Source organism: Alternaria metachromatica, assembly GCF_023757995.1.
Source record: "Alternaria metachromatica strain BMP 0045 chromosome Unknown scaffold_2, whole genome shotgun sequence".
In the NCBI taxonomy this organism is placed as follows: Eukaryota; Fungi; Ascomycota; class Dothideomycetes; order Pleosporales; family Pleosporaceae; genus Alternaria; species Alternaria metachromatica.
The window spans coordinates 1,795,229-1,822,019 of NW_026055493.1; the positions used below are offsets into that span (position 1 = coordinate 1,795,229).

A 26,791-nucleotide genomic window follows, 5' to 3' on the forward strand; every position below is an offset into this window, starting at 1 on the left:
AAATCCCATACCACACTAGAGATCGTCGGCATAGCCCTCGTCATCACGATCAGCCCGGAAACCACCGCGTGGATCCGGATTGTCGACCATGATGAAAGGCTTACCATCGGGGTCCTCCTCCAAGTTACCGAACAGTCGCATAAGGGTGCGTGTATCCATCCTGATCGCTGTTAGCTATTTGTCGATCGATCGCCAAGCAAAATCAACACGTACTTCTTCATAGTCTTGCCATCGTCCTCCATGATCGCGGCAATTTCCTTGTCCTTGCGATCTTGCATGCCGATGAGATGCTCGTCGACCGTGTTCTTGACGCAGAGACGGCTCATGAATGTCTCCTCTAGTTGACCGATGCGGAAAACGCGACAGAAAGCTTGTTGTTCAGAGGCCGAGTTCCACCAGGGATCGATCATGATGACTTTGGAGGCCATCGTCAGGTTCAGGCCCACTGAGGATAGTCAGTAAAAGTAATTTGAGAGCATCATTTGATGTACTTACAGCCACCGCAGCGGAGAGACGCCAGCATGATCTTGCATTCTGGGTTCTCGGCGAACGAGCTGATGGCCTTATCGCGGGCGCCCAGGCTCATCTTGCCATGGTACTGCTCAACATGTTAGTAATTACCCACAACAGCTTGAGGACTGGGGTAGTGCCGGGAGGTATTCGCGGTTGATTTCGACATTGAATGTGCGTACGAAAGGTCATGTCGCCATCTGGCTGGTACTTACTTCCGCAAACTTCCAGTCTTCTTTCCGAAATACGGCTGCCAAAATGCGGATCCTATGGGCTATTAGAGTCTGAATGGAGAAAACCGCGGAGCAAAGTACTTACATGGCCAGGAACTGAGTATAGACGATGATCTTGACGTGTTTATTCTCCTCGAGCCAGTTCATGATCTGGCTCTTGACAGCAATCGTCTTCGCAGAGGGTAGAACGTCCTCGCCAGCCAGGGAAAGCCAATCCTCTGCGATGTCTTCTTGGCCGAGGCGCGCGCGCTGCTTGTCCTTGTTCTTCTTCTTGTTGGCTCGTGTGCCTCGTGCAGGTGCATCAGGTGTATCATCCTCATCCACCTCACAGGGATGAATATGGACGGGAGTAGCACCACACGCCTTGCATGCTGGGAAGATCGGTGGTAAGTCTGGGTCGTTTTCGGCCATTGGAAGGAGTACCTCATTCTCGTAGCAAGGCTCCCTGCAAATGAGATGACCACAGGACGTTATCAACGGTTGTCGAGGTTGCCTGCCACACCAGGCGCATTGGGCCTTTTGCTTTGTCTTCTCCCAGCTCTCGCCAGTCTTGAGGCTGCTGAGGAAGGGCTTGAAGTTAAAATCCTTGCCGAATCCCTCACCTGTGCTGAAGCGTTGGATGAGATCATCTGCAGGGTCTTCATCGATCGGCTCATCGAGCTCTTCTTCCAGTAAATCATCGTCTTTATCGATGGTATTGGCGTTGGCAGTTTCGTCCTCTGACACGTAAGCCTCTCCTCGCTCTTTCGCAGCTTTCTTGGCAGCGTCTTTCCTAGCTTTGGCAGCTTTCTTGGTGGCAGCTTTCTTGGCTTCGATAGCGGCAGTCTTCTTCTTCTGATCAGCTGCAACCTTGTCAAGCTGCTTGCGAATAGAACTGATCGTCTTTCCAGTCCCGTGGTCCGCGTTCTTGGCCTCTTTATCGACCACACTCTTGATAAGCTCGATGTCTTCGCGCTCAAGAAGGTCACGGACGACGAACTGCAGCATGAGGATGTGACCGGTCAGTTGGCGAAGGCGGAGAAGCATGCTATGAAACTGTTAATAGATGTTACTTAGGCTGAATTGGGGTACCTACACCAGCGCGTTGCTGTATGACTTGTCCAGGGTACCGTTTTGCGCCCACATGTTGATGCATTTGGCAAAGCGTGCACGAACAATGTCGTAGATGCTCCTCTCGACGGAATTGAACTTACACCAGAAAGTTGACTGGTCGGCCTGAGGAAGCTTCAGAATGGGAGCGCCAAACATCTCGTCGGCGTGGGTGCGTCGAATCATGAACTGCGAAAGGCGCACCAGCAGTCTCTCGGTGTTATCCTCGTTCTTACTGTCGCAGTAGTTATGCTTAAAAATCTTGAAGCTGCCAGTGTGCGGGACACCAAGGAACTTGAAGTAGGGGTAGAGCTCAGTCAGGCTGTTGAGAATTGGTGTACCGCTGAGGGCCCACTTGTGATGCGCCATCAGGGCTCGACATGCGATCGATGTTCGCGACATGTGGTTCTTGATAGCCTGAGCCTCATCGAGAACGATGCGCAAGAATATCATGCGGTGTAAAGGACCCCTCTGTTGCTCGAAGACTATCTTCCACCAAGCTATCTTCTGCTCGGCAGTTTGGCATTCGATAGGCGGCTCGTTTTTCGGATACGACTTCATGATTTCCGTGTACGTAGTAAGAACGACGTCGTGTCCTGCTAGAATCTGATCGGCATTGGTAGAGTCAAGACGCGTACCAGCGCCGTAGCGCATTATTCTCAAGTTGACTTTGGAGGCGTCGGTGTGCAGCTCAATTTCATTTTTCCATTGCGTCAAGAGTGCAGGAGTCGCAATAAGGAGAGTTGTCTTGGGTCCTGTATCGTTATTCGGTGGTCGACCGTTGATTATGTTCGCTGTAGGAGTCAGTTTGATTTGACAAGGTATGTTCAGGACAATTACCTAGCATCATGAGAGTCTTTCCAAGTCCCATCTGATCAGCCATCAAGCCACCTTTCGGTTCATCAGATCCATTCTCCCGGCGACGCATGAAGGCGGTACCGAGCACTTGGTAGGCCTTGAGTGACGTGCTCATACCTCTCACTCGCCAGTGACCGTTCCCGTCTGCCTTGACATGACCTGTACCATCAAAGTCTTTTGTCGCGGCCAACAGAACGTTCATATCGGTCGTTGCCTTCTTTCTGTCGTCAAGCGGTACGCTAGCGATGAGCTCTCTCAAAGCATCAGCTTTGTTCCTTGATCTGAACCCTGGCTGGTCAGCTGCGTTAGCGCCGGCTTGTTGCTCGAAGACATTGGCGTTGAAAAAAGACGCTGCTTGCTTGACCGCGTGAGTGGCGTCCTGCTTGTTCTTCGAAGTCTTATTACCACGAGTCCTGACGGGCTTTTTAGGGCCAGATCTTGGCTTCGCGGGTCCCTTTCCCTTCGAGCCTTTGCCACGACCAGAAGGCACAGAAGCCTGTTCTTCGGCCGAAGCTACAGCTCCCTTCTGCTTCTTCCGTGATGCATCGCCTTCAGCTTCAAGAGCCACATGCATACTCTGGAGCTCGGCATCATGCAATGACATAGGCTGTCCTTCTTTGGTAGGCATCGGTCGGCGGCGCTTGCGAGTTCCAGAATCTGCGAAATCGAAGTCATGATCAGATTCCACCTCTTCCTCAATGTTTCGTGTTAAACTGAACTCTGGGAAAAGGTCAACTTCGCCGTCATCCGCTTCTCTGTCTTTGGCAAGATCGCGAGATCGCTTCTTCTTTCTGGCTTCCTCAACACCCCTTATCTTCATCCACGCAACCTGCTCTACGAATGATAGAGTACCCTTCTTCCTCTTCACCTCATCGTAATAGCGCTTCTTCGCTTGAAAATCTTTGATGGCTCTCTTGTCTGCGAGATCGTCCTCGTTAATAGCCGGAACAGCAGCGGATGAAGACTGTCCTGGTCTAACAGCCTCAAGATACGCCTCATCGTCAAGGTTGGAGTTGGTCGGATATGCTGGTGTTTGTCTGCTAGCGACCAGCTTCTGATGCTGCCGTTCTTTCTGCATGGCGCGAATCTTTTGAATGATTGAACCGGCCACCTTTGGACGAGGTGGAGTAAGGATTGGCGGAGTGGCGATGGGTGCGACGGGCTCTTGTTGAGGCGCAATGATCTGGGAAGGGGGTTCGTCTTCAGGAATGAATAGCGAGTCAGGATCGCGGACTTGCTCGATTGAAGGCACAGGTGTGTCTTGATCGTGCTCCATGTTCTCGACTTGTGATAACGGGACCCGAGCGTCGACCATGTCGTCCGCACCATCAGGCTCGGCCATCAGTGCGTCTTGATCATGATCGAGGTTCTCGCTAGCTGCTACCGGGAGTTGGGCGTCGGACATATCGTTCATGTCATCCGGCTCGGCCATGATGACTGGACGTTGAGTTGGGGCTTGTGTAGTAGTTGTGGACTGATTGAAGGTTGAGATAGGCTTGGAAGACGAATGAAGAAAGAGGAGGATTGCGGTGTAGGAAGGATGGAGGATGCGCAAGAAGTGAGGCTTGTATAGAGATGCCGGCGGGCACAAGATGAAGTGGGGACGCCAGGTGAGAGAGCCGAGGAGCAGAAGCTGAAGACCTATGCTGAGGTGAGAGAGCTATGCGCAGTACCTGCAAAAGCCATATGGGCCAGCACGTGAGTACGGTATACTGGAGTTGAAGTGAAGGCGAACATGGAGAGCCGATAGGATCCGAAAGTACAGAATCGTCACATACCACTCTGCGCGACTCACTGAGAGCCTCCTGGCACCTCAAAAAGAGTTTATTCTACGGTTGGAGCAGGCATTGTAGGCGGCAAACCCATTCGAGATTTCCTGACTCTCGGATGGCTTAGTATACATCCGATTCGCACGACGCACCGAGATTCTCCTGGCTCCCTCAAAGGATTTGCGTATGTGCTCGAAGAAGCCATTGTGGACGCCAGACCAATCTGAGATTTCCTGGTTCCGCTTAGCCCAAATACAATGTGCACGGCTTGATGAGAACCTCCTCGCACCTCCAGAATAGTTGTAATAGTGAGTGGCGCAGGCATTGTAGACGGCAGACCGATTCGAGGTTTCCTGACTGTTCAACAGGTTAGCGCATATTCATCATCATAATCCTCACACGAGACGAGAGCGGCGCCCGTTTCGAATCATATACAACCCAAAGATCGCGACGCGTCGTAACCTGCAGCCCAGCCACATGATATGCATCATGGATAGGAACCCGTGTTAGACATTATTCTTTATATTGTTATGGGTTAAGGTGCTACAATACACCTGTCGTGTTATTGGGTATCGGAACAAATTCGAAAGGAAACGGCAGTAGGTGCAGTATGTATACCCATGTAAGTAAAGAAGACTCCCTATTCACCACCTCTTTCCGTAGAAACCCTACAAGTATGCACATGAAGAAAACAAAGAAAGAGTCTGTGAGAGACCTCGTCTAGCACTGGTTCTCCAAAATTTCGGGGTAGAACCAGGCAGCCAGTGCAATGATGATATAGCTGGCCATGAGCAGTATGCCTTCGAGCCAATCTGCAACTTGTTAGCAAAATGCGCACAGGAGCAGGCTGGGGGAGTAAACTTACGTGACTTGCCGTCCTGAATGAGGTAGTTGACGAGCAATACCGAGACAAACAGCGTGACGATCTGGAAGTTGTCGAAGTATAGAGTCATGCAGTCTTTGCCAAGGATCCATCCCAAGATGACGATGAACGGGAAGACGAGAAGAGCAATTTGCATACTGGAACCGACAGCGACACCAATAGACAGATCCATCTTGTCCTTGATGGCGACAGTGACAGCGGTGGCGTGCTCGGCAGCATTACCGACGATGGGAAGCAAGATAAGTCCTACAAAGGTAGTAGAGATTTTACCGGTATCGGTAAGACCTTCGATACTTTCGACCATAAACTCTGAGCAAAAAGCGACAAGAGTTGTGGAAATTGCCAGAGTGACGAGAGCGCCGAGAACAGAGAGCGAGGGTGTTTCGAACTCCTCTTCTTCTTCATCGTCTTCTGAGCCGTCGGGGTTCTTGAAAAGTGATTTCATGTTGACACCGCCTCCAGAAGCTGCAGCGGTACCGGCGCCAATAGCTGCGATGCCGCGCGAAGCATCGCCCTCCTCCTTCTTGCCAGACTTGCGCTTAGGGACCTTTTGGCTAGGCTCGTTGTACATGGTAGCGTGAGTCTTTAGCTGGAAGGCAAGGTAGCAAGCGTAGACCAAGAGGAGGATAACAGCCGTGCCGTGTGATAATTCCTGGTTCCTGACAGCATCGGCAGCACCATTGTTCGCGGTGCTGTCGTCCTCGGCGATGGTGTTGTGGAACACAGTCGGAATGATAAGCGATGCAACACAGAGAGCGAGCAACGATGCCGCCGTCTGTGCAACCGTGACGTTGAAGAACTGTTCCAGGCGGTTGATTCCTCCCAGGAAGAAGGACATGCCCAATACCAATAGCAAATTCGACAACATGCTGCCAATGAGTGAAGTCTTGACAATAGTGATCTCGTCTTTGAGCAGGGCTTGAATGGACACGATCAGTTCGACGGCGTTGCCAAAGGTAGCGTTCAACAGCCCACCAAGAGTCTCGCCAACACGGATGGCCAGCTCTTCAGTCGCGTTACTGAGCATGGCTGCGAGCGGGATGATGGCGATGAAGTTGATGACGAAAACCGGGACGGGTTTCAGGTGTGCGTATCTGACAGCAAACCCGATGGGCACAAAGATGAGGAGAACATTGATCCAGGCACCGAAAAGAACGAAACGGATCTGTTTGCCGACTGGAATCTTCCTCTTGTGAGCCTTCCTCTTGCGTTCCTCTAGCGAAAGCTCGTCGTCTTCCGGGTCCTCTGCCTCAACATCTGGTGCATCGTGGTCTTTGCGGAAGATGCCCTTGAATTTGGCACGACGGGTAGGGCCGACGTTGGTCTCTTGGTTGGAAGGCGCAATGGTGCTGTCACCGGAAGCCTTGTGCGCGCCATTCGTTTCGGACATCAGATCCTTCTCCTCCGTTGACTCCGGGATAGTCGTAGACGCGCTTCCGTATGTTGGAGAAGATGCAGATGGTTCGGTGTTGTGGTGGCCGGGCATACCGAACTCTTTGCCTGCTTGCATGCTCTCTAGCCGTCTTTGCTCCTCGATGGCGGGTGTAGCATGGGTTTCGGATCGCGTCCTGTGTACTGCGTTCTCTTCGTCTAGGTTAACGTCTCGCGACCGTTGTCGGGCGAATGGGTTGTAATTCGCTGCGCCGTTGCCGCCATGTTGCGACGCGACGCGATGTGCCTGCCTTCGTACGGTATCTAGATTCATTATTAGATGTGTTCTGGTGTTTGGCAGAAGAAGTCGGGTCGAGGGATAATCGAGACCTATCGCGATCTCGATTCTCGGAGATGTGGATCCACTTACGCATTGATCTACTCTCGCGGCAGCTGTGCCGTCTTCTTGCACTTAGTGGTGGATATGTGGTCCAGTTGGGAGTCGCGCTCAAGAAGTGCGACCTGCAGCTCGATATGCCAAGTGAGTACTCGGAACGAGTTGCTTGTGATTCGGAACGGGTGGCTGGGGGCCGAAACGGATGAAATGGGGGCGAACAATTGTCTGGACCAACAAGCGCGCGAAGAAATGTGCCTGATGCAACCGGGGAGAAACAGACGCAGGTACGCGTGCAATTTGTGTCGGAGATTTGTCGTTGGAGGGTTGCCCTGAGAACAAAGGACCGGTGAGTGAATGGAGGAAGGGAGGAAGGGGCCAAGGGTAATTAAACCAGCGTTGACAGGAGGCCAGCGCACTGACGAGTCCAACACTGACGAGTATAGTTGTGGCTGTTGTGTGAATGCACGAATGAGAAACGCCTCAGCCACAGTTGACGGGGGCAAATAGGAGCTAACGGGATTGTCAAAAGGCTGTGTTTACAGTAGCGCGCGCATGCAAACGCAAATCACTGCGTTCGGAGTCTACGTGATTGCCTCTCGGAAGACAGATGTGCGAAGCTTCACGTCATGATAGTCAAGCCTTGTTACGGAGAACCAAGATTCACTCGAGGCACTTGGCTGGGGCTTGGGCTAGCATCGGGCGCAGAGGCGGTCTGGGCATGACGACGCGGCTAGACTTGGAAACGCTTAACTGGTCGACCCTGCATGCCAGTTTGCGCACTAGCAAAGCATCACGATACTTGATCTGGGGAATCTGCTGGTGTTGTTGAAGTTTCCTTGCTTTCCCCCATGGCTGTTTGGCCGGCGTCGCAGGCTGCACCCTGGAGGTTTTACCACGTCTGCTGTACACCGTAAGCTGCAGACGCTTGCTTTGCGTCTGCTTGCATCCGAGTGCGACTGAAATACCGCGAATGATCTTTATACGCACGACAAGCATCAAAGCTTACACTCGCAGCAAGACGCATGCGGCCATGACAGAGATCTGAAATAGCGTCCGCTTAATCCTGCATTTATATACACGCGATATGATAGCTTTTAGATGTGCATCGCATCTGACCTGGTGATCTGCGCCTGCATATGTCCTTACCCCAGTTGCACAGCTGGAGTGATGATAGCACAACGATGGCGCCATCATGGCGCGCCCACCCTCGACTGGACAGCGCGTACGAAGGAAAATATATCCTATCGCCTGCGTTAACACAATCAGACATTTCTTGCTTTTTTCCATGTCTGTTGCCCAACTAGGCAAGTTGCGCAAAGGCCATGGATGTCGGCGGGCACAAAGCAAAAGAAATGCCGGGGCCGTCCTCACAGCATTGGTGCGCACTCGCCGAAGGCATGCCGCAGCGACGTGGGTGGCGGCACGCCGCAACAACCTGATTCGTGCGCAAAAAATCGAGTTCGAGATTGCCCATAGACATAGCGCTCAGTATGATAGTAAGACACAGTGCATCTGTACGTCTGCCGTCGCTCATGCAGCCACAGTATGCAATCCGGCCGATGACGTATGGGCGGGAGTCTCACAACGCACATGATCAAGAAGCTAGTCGCGTGTACCATGGCTGCAAGAGAAAGGCGGAGTAAAGTTATCGAATCCTTTGTAATGTTTACATCAAGTACTCCTTTCCCACATGAGATATCGATATCCAGTATCATGAACGCCCTACTGCCAGTCCAAGCAATCCTGTGCGCCGCTTAACACGTATTGTACTGCTCTACATGTCCCTTCTCTTGAGACATATACGCCCAAGACTGTCCATTTATGGGCCCTGAACCTTGTTGTCGCCCTTGATCACATCTGCGTAGGTCGGTGGTGGCCCTTCAGGCTGACTCGAGCTACCTTCGCCGGCTTGCGGTGCAGAAGCATTCGGGGCTGAAGCGCCCTTCGCGGCCTTGCTTCCCTTTGGTTGCGCAAAGCTGTTTGTTACGCCACTCTGCTGTCCGGGGAACTGGCCGTTGCTTGGCTGGCTGCCCACGGTGCCGTAATTCGCCTGTCCTCCAGCCGGCTGCTCGTGGGTGATGACATAGTATGTGGTTCCGCCGTTGCTGTTTGCGCCGCGTTCGCGATCGGGCACTTGCTGGTATGCGTCGTACGGATCTGGGTTTTGGAGGATCACGTACCAGGCGTGTAGGAGGCCTGGCAGGAAACCGAGACAGCAGAGCGCGAGGTTGATAAGAGAGTCGGCACTGCAAAGGCCTTTCTTTACCCATACCCCCACAGGTGGGAACTAGTTGACGTGTCAGTACTTGAAGACGGTGGGTCGCAGAGAGATGGCTGGTGCCTGCTGCAGCTTTGGGGGCGTGGACGTACCAGGACGCTTAGGAGCATCAAGAAGCAGTCGGAGCCGCACATGATGACAGTGAATCGCGATGTAGAGTTCTGGGTTGGGTTGCGCAGCTGTAGGTACAAGGTCGTAGTCGTTGTGCTGGCGTCGGGGTGTCGCTTGAGTGAGAGGTACCTGCAGTCGCTTGATCTGATGACGCACATTGTGGCTGTGCGTGGCTGTGCTTCCGCCGAGGTGCCTGGAATACGATATACGAGAACCACCGCTGCAACACTACCTAGGTAGCGCTAGTCAAGATGGAGCGCCCCGGGGCCGCCTCTGCAATTCGATGTCTTTCCAGGCCAATCTTTCGTTTCTAGATTATTCTTATCGAGTGGGAAGCTCTTCAAACCAATTACCTGCCTCGCACAGATTCAAATGTCACTTATCAGATATCCAAGACTACTGATCATTGCGCATAATCCATTTTGATTCTCTAGTTCAGTATGTACGTGTTCATGTCCCATTGAAAACAAACGCTTTGTGTGGCACACAGGTTGGATCACATACAGAAGAGCTGTCCTCCCCAGCACCTGATATAAGCACCTGATATTAGCACCTGATATTAGCACATGTGGCTCAGCCTGTAGATTCTGCTACGCATCATGGATCAAAGATCTTCAAGGTCACAGCCCTCGCTGGAAGGTAGAGCATAGCTTGCAGCTGAGTGCCTGAGTGCCAGCGTAGTATGCATATCCTGCGGCTGGCGACATTTTACTTCAAGTAGCTAGCAACGCACACCATGAATACCAACATATACTTACTGCACATACGATTGTGTGATCTTGTTGGGCTATAGGGATAAAACATGGATCGCAATCTCCGAGCGAACTACGGGACTAAACACCAAGGAAACGTGATCTGAAGAATAAGGATCAAACATGGTGGTAGGTGAACAGATAGAAGGATGACATTGACAGAATTTGACGCGACAACTGGGAAGATCGAATGAGATTAATATAAATGGTGGTGAAGATGACAAGATGACAGAACGTCTGGAACAGACAGTGAAGAGAAAAGGACATTACGTGCCCTGTGAAATGAACATCAAGCGCTAAATGACGCCATACCCATAAGCCGCCCTTTCTGAACAAACTCATCAAAGCATCCTTTAGACAGAAAATGGGATCACAGTCGTCAACCCCTGTAGACGTGAGGGTGTAGTAGCAAAGCAGTGAATGAAAATGTAGGGCATCATCCGGCATGATAACATGCTAGAGAAAATGAATGATCCAGTATCTTAGACAGACCATTGTTCAAGGTCAAGAGGCTGGCGGGAGGCGTTCTTGACGAATGACACGGCAGCCACAAGAATTGACGGCTCTGACAAAAATTCCGAGCAAGCATTGCAGTGGGTGTGCCGAAATACTGACGGGACGTTCAACGTCGGCTGTGACTGGTAAGATACTGCACGAGAATTGGAGAGCGTTAAAAGGAATTGGCAGGACTTACCTGTACGCAGCATCAACTTGAGAGCGCCGCTTTCGTTTGCTGTGGTCTTCTTGCTGCCGCAAGCGCTCATGCTCGTGGTCCGCATCCTCATAGCTCCTCTTCCGAGAGAAAGAGCTATCGCCTCGGTCGAGTGAGGTTGCACTTGGCACATCCTGTCGTATCTCGCTGCTGGGGTTTTCGGGCTCGAAATCAGAGCCAGCCATGGTGTGGTTGCTTCCTTCAGAGAGCGCCGGACTGCCCCTGGAGCCATCGAGACCATGGCCACTACGCTGAGGCGCATTCCAAGGATCATAGCGTTGTTGTTCTGGGGGTGGAGGTGGGGGTGGGGGCCTAGAGGTGGTCGAAGACGACACGGAGCCGTACGGCCGAGGCAGCGGAGGTCCATGTGTATTGTTGCGATGCCCTCCATACGATTGCGCTCGTTGAGGTGGAAGAGCAGGCTCTGCAGTCTTTGTGAAGGCAGAAGGCAATGATGGCTTGCCAGGAAGTGCCGATGGGATCTTCGCATCGGAGGCAGATAATGGTAGTGAAATCTGCTCATCTGATGGTGGCTTTGGAGTCCCGGTCACGCCCAGTTTAGCCAGGATGTCTTCTTGGCTTAGCTGTTGAGGAGGTGCTGTCTCAGACTCCGTAGTGGCAGGTTTGGTGGATCCACTGTTTGTAGCGAGTGCTTGCTCAAGATTATCCATAATGTCCCACGTGGCATCGCGCATCTCCAGATCCTCATCCTGCTGTACCTCCTCGTACAATTCGTCCGGTCGATCTCGTTGAGCAATACAATCCTCTAGCGAGACGAGATTGGATTTCATGTCTTCGTCTGTGAATACGACGAAGACTGGATCATCCTGAAGTGTCTCCCATTCGTCTGTCTGCCTAACGTTCAAGAAAGCCTCATGCGAGTTGTCGGCTGTAAAGTACATCGACACTGAATCTCCGTTGTCCAGTTTCTCCGGCGTGGGTTTCAGTGCGTCTTCTTCGGCCTCGGCGAAGGTTGATGGTAATGCACGTGTTACCTGCTTTGCGGGATGCCAGATGATAACTCCGAGACTTAGGGCCGGATCGACAGGTTCATTGCTTTTGGGCCATATAGCACCATCGAAATCGAAATCCCAGTCGTCCCAGGCAAGGAACAGTTGCGGTTTCTCGCCTGAACTCCCTTCACTCAAAGCACTAGTGGACTGATTAGACGGTGGAAGGGTACGAGATGTAGTGAGATGAACAGTCGCCTGAGTTGGTGTAGCGTGAGGATCCGGCGTGGAATGACTATCGTTGGGTAATCCGTTGATTGCGCTGTATTGGTTTGACTGATAGGATGCTTGCCCCTGCTGCTGTGACCACGCTGAATTCTGTCCATAAGCCTGTTGATTGGTGTTAGTGGCCGCATGCTGAGGCTGATATCCTTGATAGTGGCTCTGTGGTGGTGCATAGGGCTGCGCAGGAGGTTGATTCGGAGGTTGCGAGTAACCTGCATTTGGTTGATAACCTGGTTGTGGCCATTGATAATTAGCTTGCGCCGGCGGATATGCGGCCTGTGGATAATTCGGAGCTTGGGGCGGCGGCTGATTATAACCCTGAGCGGAATAGCCATGGTGCGCAGGGGGAGCAGCATAACCTTGCTGTGGGTAACTTGGAGGTACTGGGGGTGGTTGTGAGAATGTAGGCTGCGGCGGTTGGTACTGATTGGAAAACTGAGTGGTTCCAAAAGGACCCTGGGGTTGCGCCGGCCCACGATAGCCTGGGGGAGGGGGATACCGAGTAATTATCGGATTTCCCTTCTTCTTTGGAGGTCTACACATATGTCAGAAAACGACCTTTGGGGAATCTTAACTTGAGGTTCGATGTTGTTGTTCTTTTCAAAAAGTCTGGCCGAACTGCAAGTACGTGGTGAGATAAAAGAAACCTACTGAACATGAGGAGCACGGTGAGGTGGACCGGCCGGCGGATAGGCAGCTCCTGACTGATATTGTCCGTATCCTGGTTGTTGTCCTGGCTGCTGTCCATATTGATAGGGCGGCTGTTGGCCGTATGGCTGGCCATTGCCATACGGTTGCTGCTGGAAAGGCGCCGAACCTGCTACGGGCCCGCTCCACGACATGCCAACTCTGGAAATTACCTGTTGCGATGCACGTCAGGAGTAAGATGCTCGGGACTGTATAGAAAGAAATGGAGTCGATGAATTTCTCGGAAGTGGTGATGTAGGTCGGACTGGATGTAGGCAAGTGTTCTTGAGTTGAGAGGTGCGCGTCTCAAAATTTGGTCTGGTCGAGCGCACGAGCCAGGACGACGAAAGAGAAGCCCAAGCTCATGGAGAGACTTTGAACTTAGGGTGCTCTGATAACGCGTGAAGGCTGAATGACTTGGGGCGGAACTATGACGTTGGGAAAGACGGAATTGAGTTGACGGAAAGAGCCCTGAAGTGAAACAAGCCAGGCTGATGTGAGGAAAACCCTTGGAAGTTGCTATTGAGAGCACAGCAGGATGCAGATGGCGGGTTGCGAGGGATGCAAGAGATTGGCCTCGGGACATCAGAATCTAATGACGCGACAGGAGGGAGGACTTGAGGGTGAAGACGCCGAGTGCACACCCTTCTCATTGAAGCATGCCAACGGTTGTCGCGTAGAAATGAAATCTGGAGCGTGGTCACGTTTTGCGCTTGGGCCAGGGCCAGCGCGGGATGCCGCCGCATTTCAGGCCGACAGGCACATATTGCCCCCCATTGCCATGTCGCTCGCTCTCGCGCCATCGCCCAGATACCGCCCCTCGATGCGCCCCCGAGGATGATTGTTCGATACAGACACCTGCTAGCGACCAGTATAGACTCGATACCCTGAGCTGCGCCGCGGATGCCCCAACACCAACACCCACCCCACAAACACCACCATGCCCGGCCTACCGTGTACGTCAGTCGCCGACGCCTGCGCATTCCCTGGGTGGCTGTGCTGACACTGTGGCAGCTACCGTAGACCTCGATGAATGCATATCGCGCCTGTCGAAGAAGGAGCTGCTCGCCGAGTCGGTGGTCGAGGCAATATGCGCCAAAACCAAGGAGCTGCTTATGAAAGAGAGCAATGTGGTGCACATCAGAGCGCCCGTTACTGTCGTGGGTGACATCCACGGCCAGTTCTTCGATATGATGGAGATATTCAAGATTGGCGGGCCGTGTCCTGACACCAACTACCTCTTCCTCGGTGCGTCTCCGTCCATTGGCCGTATGCTGCACGCGACCCCGTTTCATGACGCTAATATATCCTAGGTGACTACGTCGATCGCGGTCTCTTCTCTGTCGAAACAATATCGCTCCTCGTATGCTTGAAGCTTCGCTATCCGCACCGAGTCCACCTTATACGCGGAAACCACGAATCGCGCGGAGTCACTCAGTCCTATGGCTTCTACACCGAATGCTCGCGGAAGTACGGGAACGCAAACGTATGGCACTACTTTACCGACATGTTCGACTTCCTCACCCTATCCGTCGTCATCAACGACCAGATATTTTGCGTACACGGTGGCCTCTCGCCGTCAATACATTCCATCGACCAAATCAAAATCATCGACCGTTTCCGAGAGATACCTCACGAGGGGCCCATGGCGGACCTAGTCTGGAGCGACCCAGATCCCGAACGAGACGAATTCTCCCTCAGCCCAAGAGGTGCAGGTTATACGTTTGGAGCACAAGTCGTCAAGAAGTTTCTGGAAGTCAACTCCATGTCGCATATTCTACGCGCACATCAGTTATGTCAAGAGGGCTACCAGGTTCTGTACGATGACAGACTTAGCACGGTCTGGAGTGCACCGAATTACTGCTATCGGTGCGGTAACATGGCGAGTGTACTGGAGGTCAGCGATACCGGTGAACGCTTCTTCAATGTTTTCGATGCGAGCCCCGACAACGATGTCCACCGAGCAGAGCAGCAGCAACAGCAAGGCAAGGAAGTCACGACAGAGTACTTCCTATGATACCCAACGTATACAGCGGTGCATCATTGGCTCGGTGCGAACCTGGCATTCATCGGCGTTGGCACGAGGCACGGCGTTCGGGCAAGAATATGTTGGTTATATACAATCATGTGTGTGAAATGCGATCATATACTGAACATGGTACGCAATCTCAACAATCTCGTCGTTACCTGCGTTCCATGTGATTCGCGTACCTGTTTCAGCATCCCAAGTACTTAGTTTCGATCCAACGCGCCTCTTCGTCATGACCCAGCCTTGCGACCACAATCCTAATATCTGGGAACACGCTCAACACCCTGTTAAGACCTACGCGCCCTGCCGTATATGTCACAAAGACAACTCTGTTCTCCGGTACGCCATGGTCAACCAGTACCCTGACCGCCATCAATGCCGCTGCACCTGTGGAGAATTGCGGATCTAGAACCAAGACCAGTCCATGCTCTGCGATGTTCTCGGGAAGAGCCCGGTAATGCAACTCCGGTTCTCCAGTCCTGTAGTTCGTCTGAATCAATACTCTCCCGGTCCTGCAGTCTGGAATGGTTCTTCGAAGGCCCGTTTCGAATGCACTTCCACCACGTAAGACTACTACTGCGCTGATTTCCGCAACCTTCTTGAGTCCCTGGTACGTGTAGTCCTGGGGCGTAGTGATCTTGTGTGACTCAAAAGGCAAGAAATCCGCAGCTTTCTCGACTAAAAGCGCGACCATGCGATCGAAGTAGAAGATAAAGTCTTCTCTCGACGTGGTCGGGTTGAGTAACAGGGTGTGCATTCCCTTGATTTGGTTCGTTTGTTGCAGTACGATAGCATTATCGCTCAATGGGCTATCTTCCGCGATCTTGCCCAGTCGTCTCAACTCCGTCTGATGCTGTATGCTCTTGCTTTCTAGCGTCTGTCGAACCTGATTGCTCACCATGGTGATTGCGACCTTGTTCTCAATACCTCTTGGAATGATGAGATCAGCAATCTCCCTTTGCGGCGCAACATATTTGTAGAAGTTTGGCTTTACGAAAGCGAACCATTGTTTGATGCATCCTTCGATGTCGCGTCCGCGTTCTTTCACATCCCGTACGAGACGTCTCGAGAGACACAGATCAGCGTCGGCTTCCGCAAATATCTTGAGATCCAGGAGGTCGAGCACGCGTTGGTCATGCAAAGCAAAGATTCCTTCTAGAATTATGACGTGCGGCGAGTAGATCGTGGTCGTCTTGGAAAGGCGGGCGTGCTTTTGGAAAGAGTATATAGGCACTTCAGCCACCTTGCCACTCTTGATGTCCTTCAAGCGCTCGACCAGGATGTCGAAATCTATAGCGTCGGGCGAATCAAAGTCGAATTCGTTCCGGAAAGCCGCTGCAGATTGCTCTGGCGTCAGAGGCTTGTAGAACGAATCCTACATGCAGTGGTCCTTAGCTGATTGGAGCACGTGACCCACTGTGCGAGGCTGGTACGCACCATAGACAGGATGACAACCCATGGCAAGTTCAAAGATGCCACTATCGCCAGTGCCAGAGAAGTTTTTCCAGATCCAGAACTACCAGCTACACCAATAATGCTCGCGTTGCCCCACGGCGGTTCGTAGTGCGTTCTGCGGCCTGCCGAGGCCATATTTGTGATTTCTTCGGATTTCCAAATGAGACCGTGTTTCTGCTATCTCATGCTCTACCAAACCTCACCTCTCATAGCAAGATTGAATAATGTCGAGGGCGTATGCAGGGTTCCAGCACGATCGGGTTTCTGCAGCGGGCGGCTCTTTACTTAGGCTCGTGCTTACATAAGAACGACCCACCCCACTAGCGTTGCCAAGCTCGCAAGCTCAGTCTTTCTCTTCCACGAACCTTCACTCACAAACTTTCTCTCATCACGCACCAAGCTTTGCGTGACTGCCAGCACACTCGACCAACGGTCGGGCAGCTCTATCCTTCACTGATGGACGTCGGCTGAGGCTTGCTGAGCGCCTCGCTTCACTATGGTAAGCTCCAACGCATCTGCTGTCGCAAAACTCACCACTCTAACAATCATGCAGAGCTCATCTACCGTTTCTGTGTCGGCGGCAACGCCAACACAACATCCTTTCCAGAGGAAGATTGATGACATCAAGCCGTCCAAGACGTAAGTTGCTACCTGTCCGCGCCGCCTCAGCTACTGCCCCACATGATGATTTCAAAATAAGTTGGGAATCTCTCCGAAACAACGTGTGGAGAACATGTTAACTTGTATCTCTGATCTCGCAGTAGCTGCTGCATTGCGCGCTACATTGTCTGGCATTCGACCAACAAGCTAACGTATGCGCTTCAGGGACATCAACTTTGTCATCATGGACTACCTGGTCAGCGAAGGCTACCCGAGGGCTGCTGAGAAGTTCGCCAAGGAAGCCAACATCCAGCTACCCCTTGAAGAGGAGTCCATACAGTCCCGCGTAGAAATACGACGGTCTATCCATGCTGGCGACATCGACACCGCCATTACTAAGATCAATGATCTAAACCCTCAGGTACGCATCCTCTTCCCGCTTCGCCCACCCTTTGCAGGATTATATCCAGTTTCATGCACCACGCAGAATCTCTTTGATGATAATCAAACCTTCAGTCCTTAATATGATTGCAAATAAACCCATTCACTCATGTCGCATACCTTCTATTGGGCTTTGCTAACTTCGAGTCAGATTCTAGACACAGATCCATCGCTACACTTCGCGCTGTTGCGTCTGCAGCTCATCGAGCTCATCCGCGCATGCACATCATCCACCGCCTCCGACATCACACCCGCTCTTAGCTTCGCGTCGTCTCAGCTAGCTCCTCGCGCAGCTACAAACACGGACTTCCTGAAGGATCTCGAGCTTACTATGTCGTTGCTCATTTTCCTTCCCGCCACCCCTGGAACACTCCAGAAGGAGCTCAATGAACTTCTTGAACCTTCGCTCCGTCGGCATGTCGCGAGCAAGGTCAACGAGGCGATACTCACGAGCATGGGGGCACATGGAGAGTCACGCATGAGGAGCTTGGTGCGTCTACGCCAGTGGGCGGAGACCAAGGCACGAGCTGCTCAAAAGGACATCCCTCCCGTTCTACCTCTTGGCTTGCAGGACGCCGACGAGCGGCCGGCCAACGGCAATGGTGAGGCTGTCGACGTGATGGTGCAATAGACACGTACGAATATGGGGCATCAGTTCTTGACTGAAGCTTTTCCGCCCCTATGCCTTATGTTGTAACGATTTTATGACGAGAGAGCTTTTGAGCTCTGGCCTATTAATGATACCACAATTGAATTCTGTGAAACTTGGTCCCTTGTCTTCATGCATGGATCTATGCGTGGATCTGATCATGCAGCCTGTTATAGCCTACCTTGTAAGTTGGAATATCCAACAGTGATGCAAATTCGGGGTTATCTACCTTTGGAAGGCTAGGCCGTTGAGTTTCGTCGTTCAGATGAGGTACTTCCGCCATGGTAATGAGTCGTTAGGTACTGTAGCAGGCGGTCGTTCCATGGTCTGGGTCGAGTTAAGTCCTTGATGGGCAGCGTAGCTGGCCGCATTAGGCTGGTCGTTCATCATACTCGACCTGTCATCCTGTCGCGACCGGCCGTGTAGTTCGCAGGAGGTCATGAAGGTACTCATGTATGCGACGTATAAGACGGGCCTTGTGCTCCAACGTTGCGAGCGTCCCCGAGCCTTCGCCCTCCCGTCATCCGCACAGCCAGCCCAGCGAGAAACACCGCTCTCCGGACCTGGGCATCCCTGTGCTTTTTACCACTAGATCTCCAGCCCCTCACTTTCCCAGCCAACGCAGATCTCGCTCGGAGCCTATGCTTCTGAACTCACAGGATATCCATCGTCAACCGTCCCTTTGCTCCGTAACATCCGGCCGCTTTCGATTGACGCGAGCAAGCCAGTGTCCGCTACCCCGCGATTGCGGACGCGCTATTCCCACGCCTCCTAGCATCCAGAACCCCCGCATAGTACGACAGGAGCCGCGTGTGGTGGAGCTGTCTAGAGGCAGAGCTAAAACTCTCTTATTGGTCGCTTAGCTCTCTCGAGGTCCTCAATTGGGAGATGTAGATGCACGGCTACATGTGGCTGGGAGAGCTTACGCAGAAGATCTGGCAATAGCGTTTGGAATCTGCGCTCGACCGACCCAGCTGGCAGGTTTCATCAACTCAAATGCACACTTACGTGGATTTGGCTCTCACATGAGCTGTCGAGTAATGTGGTGGAGGGACCAGATGGAGACGAGGCGCGATTGAACCGAACTGTGGCCGAGCGTGGGCAGAACGTTACCATTGCTATCCACGCCTTCAGTTCACCTGTCACTTGATCAAGAACGATATTTTGCCTTCAGTCGTTTGCGGCACCGGCCGTGGCCGTTGTGTGCTGAGCAACGAGTATCAGGAGATATTCCATCGAAAGAAGCTAGAAGCCTGGCGCTGACCCCACCTAGCCGACCGTCCTCCAAGTCACCCCTCACACCATACTCAACGATGGTTTGCCTCGAACCATAATCCCTGAGCTGATTTACATGCGCTAGAGTCAGACCACACCAGCTTTCCTATTTCCGGCTGTAGTTTTCGCCTTACCACGGATGTTTTGCGCTCGCGCTATGGTCGCTCCCACCCAGCCGATGCATCATGATCCAGCCATCATCCAATCCTCCTCCGTGTACCCCTCCAGAGCTCCACTGTACATGTGTACCTCTATGATGATTGACCAATGAACAAGGTCCATCAGTGATCGTCCAACTCCGACGTGTTGAGCAGGAGACCTGGCTTGGCGTGGATGAACGGACGCATTGCCTGTAGCTTCCTGTAAGAAGGCGCGAATGTATCCGGACCCTGGCGAAGTAACATGTTGGTTTCCAGGTGGGGTTAAAGCGTTGACATTCTTTCGGCATTGACGACAAGTATATAAAGCGTACGTCTTCCTTCTCATTCAGAGACATCCACCATCAATCACATCTTCGATCTACTACTACAAACAATCTCACATTCGACAACCTATCATATTCACTCAACATCATCAACATGCCCGAAATTCCCAAGGAGCAATGGGCGCAGGTCATCCAAAAGACCGGCGGACCCGTCGAGTACAAGAAGATTCCCGTCGAGCAGCCTGGCCCTGATGAGGTTCTGGTCAACATCAAGTACAGTGGTGTTTGCCACACTGACCTTCACGCTGTAAACGGTGACTGGCCTTTGGTGAGTACTTCTGTTTCTTATATCGATTTCACATTCTAATTGTTTCCAGGCCACCAAGCTGCCTCTCGTAGGTGGTCACGAGGGTGCTGGTGTCGTTGTCGCACGAGGTGACCTCGTCACGGATGTAGAGATTGGCGACTATGCTGGTAAGTTTCCTCTTCTATTGTGTATATTCGGAGATACTTCCGAATAAGAATACACATGTCTTTTCGAGCAATACTAACTCATCACAAGGCGTCAAGTGGCTAAACGGTTCCTGCTTGGCCTGCGACTTCTGCCAGCAAGCGGACGAGCCCCTCTGCCCCAAGCCTCTTCTATCTGGATACACTGTCGACGGTACCTTCCAGCAATACTGCATTGCCAAGGCTGCTCACGTCGCCCGCATTCCCAAAGAATGTGATCTCGCCGCCATTGCTCCAGTCCTGTGTGCCGGTATCACCGTCTACAAGGGTCTGAAGGAGTCAGGTGTCAAGCCCGGTCAATTCGCCGCCATCGTCGGTGCTGGTGGTGGTCTCGGTTCGCTTGCTTGCCAGTACGCAAAGGCTATGGGTGTACGAACAATTGCCATCGACACTGGCGACGAGAAGAAGAAGATGTGCACTGGAGAACTTGGTGCTGAGGCCTTTGTCGACTTCTCCACGAGCAAGAACCTTGTCGCCGACGTCCAGAAGGCAACACCCGATGGTCTTGGTCCCCATGTTGTCATCCTCGTTGCCGTCAACGAGAAGCCCTTCCAGCAAGCCGCCGAGTACGTCCGCCCTCGTGGTACCGTCATCTGCATTGGTCTCCCCGCTGGCGCCTACCTGAAGGCACCCGTCTTCGAGACTGTCATCAAGATGATCAGAATCCAAGGTTCATACGTCGGTAACCGCAAGGACAGCTCAGAGGCTATCGAGTTCTTCCGCCGCGGCTTGATCAAGGCTCCGTACAAGGTTGTCGGTCTCTCTGAACTCCAGATGGTGTATGACAAGATGAACAAGGGTGCTATTGCTGGACGCTATGTCCTGGACACATCGAAGTAGGGTGTTAGCTGCTACTAAAGCAAATGCAAATGTAATGTATATATCGAAAGTTATCTGTTAAACAATATCCCGATTTCTTCCCATGCGTATCCTCCCTGTCAAAAACCTCGAGGTATCGTAAATCATGACCTGTGCCTAAAGTCTTCCCAACACTCTAGCATTACAGCATGGATCGTTGCAGAAGTAGTGCATAGGCCAGAAGTTCTGATTCCCTCCATTGCTAAGACATCGTCGTGCCTTTCTGCCATTCTTCGTCCCAGAACCTATCTTTCCCTCATGCTCTTCTGCTCTTGCATGCAATCACTCTCTAACCGCGCCATGATCTTCTTCGCCAACTCAGCGCTGCCTGATCGTCAAATAGTGACACGGACCGGATCCAAGCTCCCGAATGATGATGTAAGAGTGTTTGCTCGTTCGAGACCAACACCACTTCCCCGCATCTGCTATCGGAAGCGTACTAACACAGTAGCTCTTGTCCAGTACCGTCAGCCGAACGTCTTCCCAAGCCGCCTCATGTGTAGCCTCGTAGCTCAGAAGCTAAAGCGCACCAGCACGGCGTCCTCTTTGTTCTCTTTGCCCTGCATGAACTAGTCGACATAGCGCGACGTTCGCTCGAACTCCGCACTTGCTAACCTCCTCTTTCAAGCGACCCACTTCTCCTCCTCAGCTCCACCACACGTACTATCCATCTCCAGCATGTACTGCTCCAAACGATCCATCATCCACCCCGACTGAATCGAGCCCGCAAACTGTGTGCCCTCTTGCCAGCGAATACACTTGCTCGCCGCGCTAGAGTACTCCACACACCGTGTCTTTGCGCTCTCACCCAATGTGACTCCAGTAGATGTAGAGCATTTGCCTGCAGCGTAGGAGAACTGGAGACATGTTGGTTTGGATTCGCAGATGAATTTGCACTTCTCAAAGGGGCCAGAGTCGTCGGGCTCTACGTCCATGGATAGGTTGTCCCAGTCGTCGAGTTTGGCGGAGAGGCGGGGGAGTATGTACTCTTTGAAGACGTCGCGGTGGAGAAGTTGGGTTTTGCCGTTTTGCTGACGGGTTTGCTCGAAGGTCCATAGGGATTGGATGTCGGTTGGGTGCATGTGATGGTAGGTGATGGGGGCGTAGCACCAAGGCGTCCGGCCTATCTTCGATACGTTGTGGTCGAGTGATGATACTGGCTCGCCTTGGAAATGGGGGAATGCCCAGAACAGAGGGACGTTAACTTCGCGTAGGGCTGTGGCTAGTACCATGTCGCCGGCCCAGCTCTTGGTTGTGAATTCGTCGTACTCGGCAAGATTGGCGTTTCTTCGTTCTATTACTTTGCGCATTGCGGTGGAGGAGAGAACGAAACCGGATCCGCCGTGTGCGAACAGAGTGTCGCCTATGTACATGTGCTTTCCCATATACAATGCCTGATCGGGATCGAAATGGCTCAAGTACTGGAGTACATTCTGCCAAACCATGTAGGTGTCGGCTTCGATGAACACGAACCACTTCGCATTCGGACGGTATGTGAGCGCCTTATCCACCATGGGTAGAAACTTGAATCGATCAAGTTTCCACGACGGATTGTCTAGCGATCCTCCTGGTCCGCTTCCGAGATGCGTCGTGTTCTTCAAGCCCTCTCTTCCATGAGCCCTAAGGTGGTCGTAGAGCTTAAACTCTGGTACTGAAGTTCTGAGTTCGTCACTGATGCCTTCGAAAACATCGTGTATTTGGTGACCTTCAACCTCCTCTCTCAAGTCGGAGTAGACAATGTAGTCTGGCACGCAGCGAAGTGTTGTTTCGAAGTGGACGGGTAACTTCTCAAGAACTTCGGTTGCACCTGTTCTGACAACTACCAGAACATCGTTTGCAATGGGCGAATCCGGACATATTGGGGTCTCGGCGCCTTGCGGGGTTTCCGTTGCAGGTGGTATCCTAGAGGCTGATGTGTCATTGATGACTGATGAACGGAGGGCAATTCCGTGATGCTGTGGCAGAAGAAATCTGTAAAGTACAAGGAAGCAGACTGTAATTATGAGAAGCACCGTGCGACGACTGCGCCTTCGAGTTAGTCCAACGGGAGAATGAGGTCTTCTCGGCGCATAATGCGGGCCTTTCTCATTCCGGAATGCACGATGCATCTTGAACGATATAGTGGAAAAAGAAAGAAGACGACTCCCAAGAGGGGAGAATGCGAGACAAAGCTGACATGCTGAAGGAGCGCCATTGTCCAAGATAATACATGAGCTGACACTTTTGTGGCGTGGTTGGCGGCTGGATGCCTGGTTCGTATTTCCTTTGTTCCCTCTTGGAGCGCTTGGGTATAACTCGCATATTGCGGCACAGGTTCCATCCCTGACTCGCTAAACCCAGGGGAAAGCGCCACCATGCTGCTAAGTCAACCAATGGAATAAATCGCAAGATGGCGCGGTGGGTAAGGCGAGTCGCGACGTTGCTAAGATCATGTTCGTGTTTGGTATGTGGAGATATGGTGTCGGTCATCGCGAACCTGATCGACGAACTACTCATGGTCTTTGCTCGCGCGATAGATGACGGGATTCGCGCACGAAGGATTCCAGGAATCCAGGGAGATCATCCGGCGGCTCGACTTGCAATGTCGGCTGCACCAAACTGGGTGTGATGCATTATCCTCGAAAAGGGGTAATGCGATGTGCACAATTGACTGTACGGCCGCAGCCCACCCACTTCTCCTCGCACCCCCTAGATAGAACACTTTGTTGATATATGAGTGCCCTTTTACCGAATGTAGAGAGAAAAGACGAGATTGATCTTACTAGCAGGTGTGGCGTAGACAGCTAGTGTTAGGGCTGAGTGACAGGTGGTACGGGCGGCCTAGCAATGACTAGCAGATGAAGCTACTTCATCACACCAAACGGAACTTTGCCGAAGCGAAGATTGGGTTTCGTACTAGTGATTATGATTCGAGCGATATGCGAGTGAGATATGCATACGGCCGGCAGTTGCGAAAGGGAGTGAACCTGGGGTTCAAGCTGTCTCCTCGCCATCTGCTAACGGGATAGAGAAATTGAGTATTCAATGGCTGGTAAATTGTACACGCAAACAAGGCCAGATACTGACGGCGAGTTTGCACCAAGTGTTGCTCAAACAGAGGGTATATATTTACAAAAGTCCCGTTTATACCATTTGGCCTCCAAACACCACCCTTGTGGTCTTGCTATTAGTGATCGCATATATGCTACTCATGACATCGTTAGAGAAGTATCCCATGCCGTGTAGAGATACGGAAAATCCAAACGCCTGCCTTTTGTGTATAGAAACGTGGTAGAACAAGGTGTCGGGTAATACAATCCTGGAAGGAAGAAGGCAGTGCTGAGGATGCTTAGAAGAAATGCTGTCCGCCGTACCCGTTCATTGCGGTAAGTGGCGGCTGAAGTAATGTGTGCGGTTGCTGCTGCTGAACAATGTTTGCAGGCACGTAGTGCGTCTGGTAAGGATGTTGTGGCATGCTGAAGTCTGCTACAAGCAGAGGGTTACCAAAGCCCGTCGGCCGCCGCTGTACTGGGGCAGGTGCAACCGAGACTTGCGGCATCTGCTGCTGAACGACGACCTGAGGCTGTTGCTGGTACACAACACTGCCTTCCTGTATGTGGCCATTCAACTGCTGCTGCTGCTGTGGTGGTGGCGGAGGCGGAGGTTGTTGCTGTGGCTTCTGGTCCTGGGTTTGCGGCGTATCCCAGCCCCACTTCTGCTTCAGCTCTGTATTGACGAAGCCTACACGCCAACCCGTCTCTTGCCTGATCTTATCAAATATCTGGAGGACCTCTTCCTGCTCGCGTCGGTCTGTGAGCGGTTCAGCTGCGATGGCGAGGGAACGTAGCGCTACGCTGGCAACCCCGCGGTCTTTGACGTGTGCACTGATACCGCAGATGAACTTGGAGTTTTGCTCGAGCATGGCCCACATGTCGGGTTCGCTAGGGCCCTGTAGCGGGTTGATCTGCGCGAGCAAGACAAGGGATGTATGGTAGAAGAGCCGCGCTATTATCGATGCTCTCTTGATTAGCCAGACTTCGGGGAACGCTGAACCGGATATTGTTTGTCCGGGGTACAGATATGCCATTGGGTGCATGGTGCGTGGTATGTTCTCATTCCACCTGTCAGTCATGTCTTTCAGCCGAAGCCACTCGTTGTGCCGTTCCTGCAAGGTCTGCCTGGCGACTTCCTGGTTGCGCGGTATCGATGCACGGAAGTTGCATATCCTTGCAACGACATAGAGAATACGATGGGTCCAGACTTCTTCCTTGCCTGACTCAGTCTCTGGTGTAAAGTCCATCTCGATGCCCCACTCGTCGGGGTCCCAAGCGACCTGCCAGTTGAAGTGCAGACAACTCAGTATCTCCATGCCGACGTTCAGCCAGAAACAGGCGGCTCCGATGCCTGTTGACCTAGCGTTCCAGCGGCACTCTTTGATCAGAGCACGAGCTCCCGCGATGTGGTTCATCCGTTGTAGCGCACGCTCTCCCATGATTTCGTATACGTTGAGTATTACCGCAGTGGTAGCGCATAGAATGGTATCGCGGTCGGGGTCCTGCAGAGAGTGCAGAAGGTCGCGTGTGGCTACATCGTAATAGTGGAGTGCTTTCTCCTCGCTGTACTTGGGATTAACAAGGGCAAGATGTCGTGCACCACATGCGAGGAAGGCGTGTAACAGCATAGGCTCGTTGAGCGCATGGAAGGGTAGCAGACGCGAGAAGTGCTTGTGTGCGTCCATGCTGTCCATCCAAATGCCGATTTCCTCGACGAAAACCTGCATGTATAATACCTCCTCTTGGCTCTTCAGGTAGTCGCGCGTGGGGAGGGGTCCGGGACTGGCCGAATGCTCCATCGTGTACGGAGACGGTGTTGGGCCGTTTGAGAAACTCGATACTATAGAGTCAGCACGGAGAGCTGGAATGGACTGTTGACTTACTTGAACGCCCGTGTTGGTGCTGGGTCCGCTGTTGGTCGAAGTTGTAGGTGAGTTGCGCTTGCTGGTACGACTCCTGTGCGATGCCCTGGATGGGAGGAATGTGCTGGCGCGACGAAGCTGGCGGTCCCATGCCAAAGCCGTTGCTTCCCATATGAACATGTGCGTCCATGTCCTCTACTGGATACATTTCTCGTCCCCCCACGTATTCCGAAGCAATAGTCCGTGACTCGTCCATGAAAGCGATCTGATAATCGATGCCTTGGGGGATCAGGTATGCATTTCTCTCGCAGGTGGTGTCGAGGAAGTTGAGCTTCTTGCCCCAATTGCACTCGCGCTGGGACTTGAGGCAGTTGTTGCAGGTCGGTTTGGTCTCATCGCACTTGAGATGGCGCTCTCTGCATGTCAGGCAGCCGGTACGAGTCCTCTTAGGCTTGTCGTCGGGCGTGGCATCGCTGGCTCTCTTTCTCGAGGGCAATGGCTTGCTCGTGGGCGAGTCATTGTTGGAGGGTGGTGTCGCGGTGTTGGCCATGCTGACGCTCGCTCGGGGACAGGCGTTGCGCCGTCGCTCGCCGTGGCAGGGCGATCACGACCCCGTAACAGGGCGCGCAGTGGGCCAAGTCTGTCGATCCCTCCACTTCGATTTGGTGGTCAATCGTCGAGTAGTCGCGGTTGAAGATGTGGGGTGGGTCGAGGACCGCCGTGATCTGACAGCTGGGTTGCGACGGGACGCGACGCAGCAACGTAAGATTC

General features: G+C 52.6%; 9 protein-coding genes across 9 annotated transcripts; 3 read left to right on the forward strand and 6 right to left on the reverse strand.

The window, feature by feature from the left end:
• Positions 1–15: 15 nt before the first annotated feature.
• Positions 16–4,122, reverse strand: J4E83_001436 (uncharacterized protein; the record flags this gene model as incomplete). Its single annotated transcript, XM_049328392.1, has 7 exons — positions 16–160; positions 214–445; positions 496–598; positions 726–777; positions 829–1,770; positions 1,819–2,626; positions 2,673–4,122. 7 exons carry the CDS (start codon positions 4,120–4,122, stop codon positions 16–18), a joined length of 3,732 nt encoding a protein of 1,243 aa, XP_049192910.1.
• A 1,057-nt stretch (positions 4,123–5,179) lies between these two features.
• Positions 5,180–7,147, reverse strand: J4E83_001437 (uncharacterized protein; the record flags this gene model as incomplete). The annotated part of the gene is made up of 3 exons (XM_049328393.1): positions 5,180–5,271; positions 5,325–7,037; positions 7,144–7,147. 3 exons carry the CDS (start codon positions 7,145–7,147, stop codon positions 5,180–5,182), a joined length of 1,809 nt encoding a protein of 602 aa, XP_049192911.1.
• A 1,782-nt stretch (positions 7,148–8,929) lies between these two features.
• Positions 8,930–13,040, reverse strand: J4E83_001438 (uncharacterized protein; the record flags this gene model as incomplete). The annotated part of the gene is made up of 4 exons (XM_049328394.1): positions 8,930–9,397; positions 9,481–9,628; positions 10,946–12,733; positions 12,850–13,040. 4 exons carry the CDS (start codon positions 13,038–13,040, stop codon positions 8,930–8,932), a joined length of 2,595 nt encoding a protein of 864 aa, XP_049192912.1.
• A 785-nt stretch (positions 13,041–13,825) lies between these two features.
• J4E83_001439 (uncharacterized protein) lies at positions 13,826–14,902 on the forward strand (the record flags this gene model as incomplete). The annotated part of the gene is made up of 3 exons (XM_049328395.1): positions 13,826–13,841; positions 13,900–14,133; positions 14,199–14,902. 3 exons carry the CDS (start codon positions 13,826–13,828, stop codon positions 14,900–14,902), a joined length of 954 nt encoding a protein of 317 aa, XP_049192913.1.
• Positions 14,903–15,101: 199 nt separating this feature from the next.
• On the reverse strand, positions 15,102–16,504 carry J4E83_001440 (uncharacterized protein; the record flags this gene model as incomplete). The annotated part of the gene is made up of 2 exons (XM_049328396.1): positions 15,102–16,289; positions 16,352–16,504. 2 exons carry the CDS (start codon positions 16,502–16,504, stop codon positions 15,102–15,104), a joined length of 1,341 nt encoding a protein of 446 aa, XP_049192914.1.
• A 412-nt stretch (positions 16,505–16,916) lies between these two features.
• Positions 16,917–18,041, forward strand: J4E83_001441 (uncharacterized protein; the record flags this gene model as incomplete). Its single annotated transcript, XM_049328397.1, has 3 exons — positions 16,917–17,008; positions 17,195–17,390; positions 17,562–18,041. 3 exons carry the CDS (start codon positions 16,917–16,919, stop codon positions 18,039–18,041), a joined length of 768 nt encoding a protein of 255 aa, XP_049192915.1.
• Positions 18,042–19,912: 1,871 nt separating this feature from the next.
• On the forward strand, positions 19,913–21,108 carry ADH1 (alcohol dehydrogenase; the record flags this gene model as incomplete). Its single annotated transcript, XM_049328398.1, has 3 exons — positions 19,913–20,086; positions 20,136–20,232; positions 20,321–21,108. 3 exons carry the CDS (start codon positions 19,913–19,915, stop codon positions 21,106–21,108), a joined length of 1,059 nt encoding a protein of 352 aa, XP_049192916.1.
• A 641-nt stretch (positions 21,109–21,749) lies between these two features.
• J4E83_001443 (uncharacterized protein) lies at positions 21,750–23,234 on the reverse strand (the record flags this gene model as incomplete). Its single annotated transcript, XM_049328399.1, has 2 exons — positions 21,750–23,053; positions 23,228–23,234. 2 exons carry the CDS (start codon positions 23,232–23,234, stop codon positions 21,750–21,752), a joined length of 1,311 nt encoding a protein of 436 aa, XP_049192917.1.
• Positions 23,235–24,454: 1,220 nt separating this feature from the next.
• Positions 24,455–26,570, reverse strand: J4E83_001444 (uncharacterized protein; the record flags this gene model as incomplete). The annotated part of the gene is made up of 2 exons (XM_049328400.1): positions 24,455–25,998; positions 26,042–26,570. The coding sequence occupies 2 exons, from the start codon at positions 26,568–26,570 to the stop codon at positions 24,455–24,457; spliced, it is 2,073 nt and encodes a 690-aa protein (XP_049192918.1).
• Positions 26,571–26,791: the final 221 nt, after the last annotated feature.